The sequence below is a fragment of the Denticeps clupeoides genome, chromosome 5, assembly GCF_900700375.1.
Source record: "Denticeps clupeoides chromosome 5, fDenClu1.1, whole genome shotgun sequence".
Lineage (NCBI taxonomy): Eukaryota > Metazoa > Chordata > Actinopteri > Clupeiformes > Denticipitidae > Denticeps > Denticeps clupeoides.
Window position 1 is genome coordinate 29809038 of NC_041711.1, and position 9070 is coordinate 29818107.

The following is a 9070-nucleotide window of genomic DNA, read 5'->3' on the forward strand; positions in this document are numbered from 1 at the left end:
ACTGTGCAGTGATTCGCCACACACCCAACGCTCTGAAAAAGCAGCGAAGCATCGGCATTCCAGCAGGCCCAGAGCCTTTCTGCAGCGGCATGCACATGTCACTGTGGGAACGATTCTGTAGGAATCAGTTGCCATAGAAACTGTGTTCCGTTATAGCTACAGTCACCGGATTAGTATTTGCGGGGTCTGTGGACTGCTGTCGCCCTCATTTTTAAGCAAAGCCTGCCCCCACCTCTTTTTACAGATTTTTATTCTACAGATATTTTTAAAATGTGGATTCTCTGCCACATTCATGCACAAAGCTGGCCTACTTGTACAGATAGGGTTTATATCTACCGTTTTTATAGATTGCCTCTATAATACCACACATGTAATTTCCCCCCCCTCATATTAACAGTTATCTATAAATGAAAATAATACCATTTACAAGCTTTTTGTTTCAGGTGAAGATGAGGTATAGGTTTGGGTAATCTTGTGTTTTTTACTGCTTCTTTTTGACATTTAGCAAAATTCGTTATTTTCAAGGAGTGAATAGATGTGAATGCAGTGTTGTGGTTGCTGAATATTTATACATACGTACATAATAAAGACAGTTGTGAGAATAACACAAACTGCAACATGGCTCATATCATTAAAATAGAAATAGTAGTGACCTTTATGTTTTTTTTTTTTTTTTACTTTCCTCGCCGACGTCCTTCGACATCATTTCTCCGGATTCCCCCTAAAGCGTGCAGTAGCTACCGAGCTGCTCATCTGAACGGAGGACCCTCGGCGGAAAGCCGTGTTCGTGGAGGATTTGCAGAGTTTATTCTGGCCGTGTGTACAGCCGCACCGTCTGCGCCGCATCGCCGGGGTTGCCAGATGTCGGAGATAAACCGGAAACTTGGCCGGGCCGAACTTCAGACGAATTAACCGGACCGGACCGAGTCACGGCACAGGTAGCTGCCGTGGGATCGATCGGGAAGCCCTGCTTCCCAGCAACTTTTCCCGCACTGAGGAGGACTGCCCGATGCATCTTTACAACACCGAGACAAAAGGTGACTATAAACCCGAGTTTGAAGATGCCCCAGACCATCGGTGGTGCAGGAATTATATTTAATAATCCTAAGTGGTTTCACTTCAATAAGGACATCATGGAAATTGGCGTGACATCATGAAAATATGGTTATTGGGAATATGTGAAGTTGCTAAAAGATTTTTTTATTCTGGTTAGTGGTTTTAGATTCAGTGTCAGAATAAAAAAACATACCTCCGTCGTGCAGCATGAGCTATCTTGCCGCGATTTGAGATATTAAAAACAGACTATTGGACGCGCACATCACGTATATTCGGCGGACCTGGCACCCTCGACCCCCCCCCCCCCCCCCCCCCCCCCCCCCCCCCCCCCCAGTCCCACGACGCTGCCCACTCCCCACCCCCGCAGCGACGCCACTCGTCTTCTAAACTCGTAGTCGCGGGAGGGATGGGTGCGGGTGGGGGGGCGACGGGGCGGGTGGGGGGTGGCAGCACCGGCCAGAAATATCTGCGGAATATTTAAATGCCTAAACCTGGATGCTGGGAGGTAAAAGCAGTTCGCCCGTGGACTTAATTTAGGTAAAACGCGCGGCGGCCACGGTAAGGATCCATTTTTGCCAGATTCCGGATTACCTGAACGTTGGCACTTCGTAGATAACCTGTCGTCCACGGAAAGAGGCAAATCGTTTCGGCCAAAAAATTTAAGACACAGTTGTGGCAACTGAACGGTGCTCGGAATGTAGGTCCTTTGTCGTGAACTTTTATTATTTATTCCGCGTCGTGTCCGTTGCATGGCCAGCGCTGTGCAAACATGTTATGTCACCGTCGATGTTCGCTTTCGTAAGGATCCTGTTCTTTTTTTTTATATGCAACGAATCCGAACCCCCCCCCCCCCCCCCCCCCAGCAGCTAATGACATGATACGAGTGCGGACCTGAATGAAGGCGCACTGGACTGACGGACGGACGCCCCGCTCCACTGCGGTCCCGGCATGTTGGATCATGGTGGAATGTTGGATGGAGAGATCCCTGCAGAGCGCAACGGCAGCAGACGCTGGAAAGCTCCTCCCGAGATCGATCGATCGATCGATCCCGTATATTATTCATATGTTCAAATCTTTCGCCAAAGCATTGGTAGCATCGAGCATTAAGAGCATCTGTTTACGACACCCTGGTTAATTCCAGGAGGTCAGCACCATGGACAGCGTCCCGCGTCCCTTCATCCAGACGCAGGTTACATGACAATGACAGTGTTGTCACGAGCAAGTCCTTGGTGCAGTGTGGTGCACAACGCTCTCGGAGACTGACATGTTCCCAAACTGCTCATTGTCAGCCATGGATCATGGATTACTCGGCACAATAGACCGAAATAGTTTGAAATGGTTGTAGTCACGAAAGCACAATTATCATACAATTGTACTGCTGTCACAAAAAATGTTTTTCCTTTGCTATCAGGATCGTGAACATTTCAACATTTCAAGAACTGAAATTGAGGCCGAGCAAGTAGGTTTAGAAATGATGCTTATGTTAACCCAAAAATTATTAGCTAAGACATGTTTGACAATTATAATCTAGTATAAAACACACAAATACATCATTTTAATAATCTTCCCATGAATAATTTTCCTTTTCTCAAACCTGAAAAAGAAATTGTCATCCGAAATGTGAGAGAGAGAGAGGGTTTTTTTTTTTAAAAAAACGATTCAGCCTTTGCAGTGAACAGGACCGTATAGGTGATTGAAGGCAGTTGTGGCAGGAACAGCCCACGGGGTCACGCAGGACCAGCCTCATGAGGGCACACGGCGCTGTCTTCAGGCTTATTGCGTATTCAAGGCACAACCCGATCTGGTCAGCGATGCTCGCGGGGCGTGACTGTTAATTTGCAACGACGCATCCACCCACCCACTCAAACCTCCACCTCTCAGCCCTGCAAAACAACACCAGCACTTGCACAGCCCACTTTTACGTAATGGGTGTTCTGTTACAGAGGCCATGTTACAGCCCTCTCCTTCATCTCCCCAAGTAACTGCTTCCTGTTACTATGACTTTAACGAAGCCTTCAGCTACTACTGCGATTTGGTGCTATTTGGAGCATTTACGAACCCTCTTTTAAGGTTTTAATCCTTGGATGAATGTACACTTCGACTCTTCATTGGTCTTAATTGTTGCTGCTTTTTGCTATGAAAGGCTTTAATGAAAAATGAAGGAAAACAGCTGAAGCAAGTACTGGATCGGGCCGACTTTGACAAGTCCTTTTTTAAAAACTGATTAAAGCAAAGCACTTTTTTAAAGACCAATTAAATCACTTATGTAAAACACAAAATATCACAATAGACAACATTTTTCAAAAATTGAAAAATGGACCAAATGAGGCCACCATGTGGGTTAGACAACATTGTTATTTGAGTAAAGTGTTATTTTTTTTTGCTATACACTATATCTCAAGCAGAAACTCATGCTTTGGAACAGAATCCTTAAAAACAACAACATCTGTACAACCTCTATGGTGTGGAGAAGCCAGTGGGACATCAGCTTATCACCGTGGAAGCCATATCTCTCTTTGGTCTCAGCGGCATGGCCCGAGGTGGAGCACGAATTGCCAACGAGGCCACCCCAGCAGGACCCAGAGCCTCTGCTTTTCAGTAGGCGGTAGATGTTAGACACGAGCTGCCTTACGAAAAGTGACACTTTAAATGAAAAGTGAAAGTGAAGTGATTGTCTTGCGAAGCACAGCAAGCACAGCACACAGTGCACACAACAAAATGTGTCCTCTGCATTTAACCCATCACCCTTGGTGAGCAGTTCGCAGGCATGAAAGGTGCTTCCACTTTCTTACCCACTAGGACACCAGTGCCCCAAAAAGTGCATCCAAGGTGAGAATCGAACCCCGGTCCCTTGGTCCTAGCTGCTTGACTACAAAAGAACTGTGTAACTGTGTAACTACTGAAAAAATGTTAAATGCATTTGTCCCAGAATCCACTGTTTGCAGCAAACATTACTGGTATGTTGTCACCACCTCCAGCCGGAGCTTTAAATATAGATCATGATGTATGCTTTTGATTCGCTTTCGGTCAACTTTGAAGGCAATATTTCAGGAAGGCACAACAAGATTAGATTATTTGATTCACAGAAGCAGACATAATTAGGTTTAATGCAAGGTCATGCTAAATGTGGAACATTAATTCTTTCCAATGCCAAACTGAACGCTCCTCTTGAAACTCATTAGGGAGCAAATGAAAGAAATAGACTGCTCAAAAAATAAAAGGAACTCTTAAACAACACAATGTAACTCCAAGTCAATGACACTTCTGTGAAAGCAAACTGTCCCATTAGGGAGCAACACTGAGTGAGAATCTAATTCACATACCGTTGTGCAAATGGAATAGTCAACTAGGTGGAAATTATACGCAATTAGCAAAACATCCCCAATAAAGGCGTGGTTCTGCAGGTGGTGACCACAGACCACTTCTCAGTCTCAATGCTTTCTGGCTGATGTTTTGGTCATGCTACCTCTGCTACTCCCCCTTTGTGCAAGAAGGAACAGGAGGAGAACTGAGAGAGCCCTGCAAAATGACCTCCAGCAGGCCACAAATGTGTATGGGTCTGCTCAAACAGTCAGAAGCAGACTCCATGAGGGTGGTATTAGAGCCCAACACCATGCAGCATGTTTGGTATTTGTCAGAGAACATCATCTGTGAAGAGCGCCCTGTGAAAGCCGGTTCACACTGAGTCCACGTGACAGCCGTGACGAGTCTGGAGACAACTTTCTGCTGCCTGAAACATCCTCCAGCATGAGCGATTTGGCAGTGGGTCAGTAATGGTGTGGGGAGGCATTCTTTGGGGGGCCGCTAAGCCCTCCAAGTGCTCGCCAGAGGTAGCCTGACTGCCATTATGTACCGTTGATGAGATCTTCAGACCCCTTGTGAGACCATATGCTGGTGTGGTTAGCTTTGGGTTCCTCCTAATGCAAGATGACGCAAGACTTCATGTGGCTGGAGTGTGTCAGCAGTTTCTGCAACACAAAGGCATTGATGCTATTGACAGGCCCGTCCAATCCCCAGACCTGAATCATACTGAGCACATCTAGGACATCATGTCTCGCTCCATCCACCAATGCTACAGACTGTCCAAGTGTTGGTGGATGCTTTAGTCCAGGTCTGGGAGGATATCCCTCAGGAGTCCGCCACTGCATCAGGAGCATGCCCAGACGTTGTAGGGAGGCTGTCAAGTCTCCGCTGGCTCCACCCCCTACAACACGCTCCCCCTCCCCTGAATATTAGGGTCTTTATAGCCGCGGGCACCCTGGTAAGTCCCTGTAATGTGCACTTGGTGTGGCCTCTCTCACACTTCTGGTGGTTCCTCCTCATCTTCCCTCCCCAGGTTCTCTTGGCACGGATATGGATGAGCACTGGTGTAATGAGCATCAGGCGGTGCTTGTTGTGCCTCCTCCGCTCCCCTACAAAAGGCCTGCATGATATGGAGTCTGGAGAGCTCATCTCCAACGCGTTGAGACCAAGTGTCCTACTCGACATACTGGTTTGTGTTAGACATGACAGCGTATTGCGAAAATGCCGTGTTTGTGTGTGATCACACAGGATCGTGACTAGTCACGTGGACTCCAAGAGCTGGCAGGTCCAGAGTTGTTGAGGTGGACCTGTGGACCATGCAAACCGTGGAAGTCGGTGGCAGCTAATTTTTATGCTGATTTTACTCTGGGACATAGAAGGACCCATCCCCTGTTCTCAGTGCGAGACGTGGTGGTTCTTTTAAGCACCTTTTTTTCCCATAAGTATTTTTTGTGTTCCAATAAAAAGTCCTTTTTTGTTCACTTCATCGTCCGTCGTTCCACTCCCTTTGACCTCGGGTATGAAACAGGCACATAGAGGCCACACAACCTACTGAGCCTCATTTTGACTTGCTTTAGGGTCATTACATCAACGTTTGATCTGCTGTAGTTTGTTTTTCCACTTTAATTTAGATTGTGACTCCAAATCCAGACCTCTATGGGTTGATACATTTAATTTTCATTGATAATATTTGTGTGATTTTGTTCTCAGCATATTCAACTGTGTAAAGAACAAAGTATTTAATAAGAATATTTCATTCATTCTTGTTTTTGTATTAATTTAGGTCTATTATGTGAGAAAAGGAATTTTATTCCCCATGAAACCTATTTGCAATTGACAATTGTACATTATCTTTAGTGTGATTTGACTTTGACTTATCAGGGTTGGTCTGTGTGTTTGTCTCTGTAGGATGTGTAGGATGCTGTGCAGAATACCCAGTGACGTCTGAAGAGCTGAGAGGTGAGAAGAAGTTGTGGGAGAGTGAAGGAGAGTAGAGGAAACATGGGTGACGGAGGGCCCCTGCATACTGAAGGGAATGCCCTCTTGAAGGCCGTGTTCCACGGTAAAATACGGCTCGCTCGTCTGCTGTTAGAGGGAGGAGCCTACATCAATGAGGGCAACGAGCGGGGAGAAACTCCAATCGTTGCCGCTTGCCTCGCAGTTTATGAGGATTCGCAGACCCGGCAAAAAATGGTCCGCTATCTCCTAGAGAAAGGGGCTGATCCCAACATCCCAGACAAATCGGGTCGGACCGCGCTCATGCACGCTTGTGCAGAACAAGCTGGCAAAGATGTGGTTTCCCTGCTTCTGGAAAATGGAGCAGATCCAAGCATCAAGGACTACTCGGGGTCGTCTGCACTGGTTTATGCCATCAACAAAGGTGACCGAGACACTTTGCAAATCCTTTTGGATGCCTGCAAGGCCAAAGGCAAAGAAGTGATTATAATTACTACTGACACGTCCCCTTCAGGGACAAAGAAAACAAAGCAGTACCTCAACTCTCCTCCCTCACCTGGAATAGTGGACAAGCTGTCCCCTGTGTCCTGCATGTCTCCTTCTGAAGTGGAGATTCGCACATCGGGCTCCCCCAGGGGAGAAGAGGAAGAGGAGGGAATTTTCAGCTTTGCATTGACTTCAGCTTTGCCGTTGCCCTCCACCCGACCTCCAGGGGAAAAGCGGCCTCCTCCTCGCAAGCTCCTTAAAAGGCTCAACTCAGAACCGTGGGGGCTGGTGGCACCTTCAGTGCTCGGTGGGACAAACCAGGAGAAAAAGGAGGTCGAGGTGCCGAAGGAAGAGAGACTGGTGACTGAGCTAAATGGCATGTCTATCTCAGGCCCCAGCAGACCCCTGCTGTCCCGCAGGCATAGCATTGAAACACACGACCCCTGCTCACCAAAGCTGATCGACCGCTCCTGCTCTGAGGACTGCGCGGCACTTTGTGGTCCATCCTGGGCTGACAAAGTGCAACAACACCAGATATTGTATCGAAGGAACACTGCACCAGAGTCCCAGGAGACAGCTTCCCAGGCCCATGTAACCCTCCGTTGTCCCGCCCACCCGAAACTCACGCGGATGGACCACTATGAGTCGGACACACACCTTTGTCCAGAGTCCATTCCTGGTTCTCCAGACTCAGGACGTGTGTCTGTGGAGCGCCGCAAGTACAATGCTTCCCCCCTCTCCTTGCTAACTAGTTCTTCCCGGGAATCTCTGGAGAGCATTCCGAACTCTGTGTCCCCAATAACAATGCGCCGCCGCACTCCCGGGCTCCTAGAGCGCAGGGGCTCTGGAACTTTGCTCCTGGACCACATATCCCACACCCGACCAGGCTTCCTTCCTCCTCTCAACGTCAATCCGCAGCGGCCAATACCTGACATCCGTGCAAATGGCAAACCACCATCTCCAATCCACTCAAGCAACAAGATATTGCTGCCCATGGCACCTTCATCCCCAAAGAGGGTCCATGATTTTAAAGTTAAGAAGAAACTGATGAGAAGGCATTCCATGCAGACTGAACAAATGAAGCAGCTTTCAAATTTCCAGGAAATTCTTGCGGAGAAGGTTATTGAGTTCAATGGGGATTAATAAGCAGATCATGTTCTTATTACAAAATGAATCTTTGCAAGATAATTATATCCAAGCTATGCCTCCTCGTGCTTATTGCGAAGTAGTGAACAACACACTGGCATCCAGTCAGTCATGTGATCAGTCATTGCTTTCATTTGGGTGATAACCTTTCGTGATACATTTTCTTCACAAGACTATTTGGTTCTGCTTATTTGCTTAATTTTGTTCTTTATCAGTTTCTAATATTGACTGTCAGGAAACTGATATTTTTTCCCAATCAGTTCATTTCCAGCTCAGTCTATTTCTACTCTTCAAAGTTAATTATGTGGAAAATATTGCACAAAGTCAAGTTTTAATAATACATATGAACAAAGAGTTCAAAATCACAAATTGAAGTGCTATTGAAGATTCCAAAGAAAATCCACCAGACCCATTCTTGTTTACATGTAAAATAACAAAGCCCCTTGAGCAAATCAACGCACACACTGGTGCTGTGCCTTTCACCTCAGAAAAGCTTAAAGCACAGAAAGTAAATAATGTAAATAATGTACAATTGTGTAGAAATCTAAATTTGCACGGATGTGTGCAATATGCGACTCTGCAGATTCAATATTTTCACAGGACTCTGGATGTGGTGTAATCAGTTTCAATTTGCACTGTGGTTTAAAAATAGTATTTACTTAACGTTTGCCTGAAATTTGTCACTGATCTGTTGTAGCCATAAAATGGGAAAAATGGACCAGGGAGCTTTCATTCATTCAACACATTCAACAAATTTTAACTAATTTTAACTAACATTTAGAAGATGTGAAGCTGACATGGATCTGAAAGTGAAGTGGTTGTCATTGTACAGCACAGCAGCACAGCACACAATGAAATGTGTTCTCTGCTTTTATAAAGTGAAGTGATTGTCACTTGTGATACACAGCAGCACAGCACACGGTGCACACAGTGAAATTTGGGCAGCCATGACAGGCGCCCAGGGAGCAGTGTGTGGGGACGGTGCTTTTGCTCAGTGGCACCTCAGGGGCACCTCAGCATATCGGGATTCGAAGCAGCAACTTTCTGCCCGTTTTATGGCTGCTACAGAATTCTGATAAACAATTCTGAGAACATTGTGAGTTTTTAGTTGTTTTTGTGTGCT

General features: G+C 46.4%; 1 protein-coding gene across 6 annotated transcripts; it reads left to right on the forward strand.

The window, feature by feature from the left end:
- Positions 1-714: 714 nt before the first annotated feature.
- ankrd34a (ankyrin repeat domain 34A) lies at positions 715-8844 on the forward strand. 6 transcript variants are annotated; one of them, XM_028981756.1, is made up of 3 exons: positions 1477-1614; positions 3462-3885; positions 6268-8844. In XM_028981756.1, the coding sequence occupies exon 3, from the start codon at positions 6361-6363 to the stop codon at positions 7942-7944; it is 1584 nt and encodes a 527-aa protein (XP_028837589.1). In that variant the 5' UTR covers positions 1477-1614; positions 3462-3885; positions 6268-6360; the 3' UTR covers positions 7945-8844. The 6 variants fall into 6 exon arrangements, with proteins under 6 accessions (XP_028837588.1, XP_028837589.1, XP_028837586.1 ...); XM_028981755.1 differs by lacking the exons at positions 1477-1614; positions 3462-3885 and adding an exon at positions 715-1037; XM_028981753.1 differs by lacking the exon at positions 3462-3885 and having other exon boundaries at positions 1478-1614.
- Positions 8845-9070: the final 226 nt, after the last annotated feature.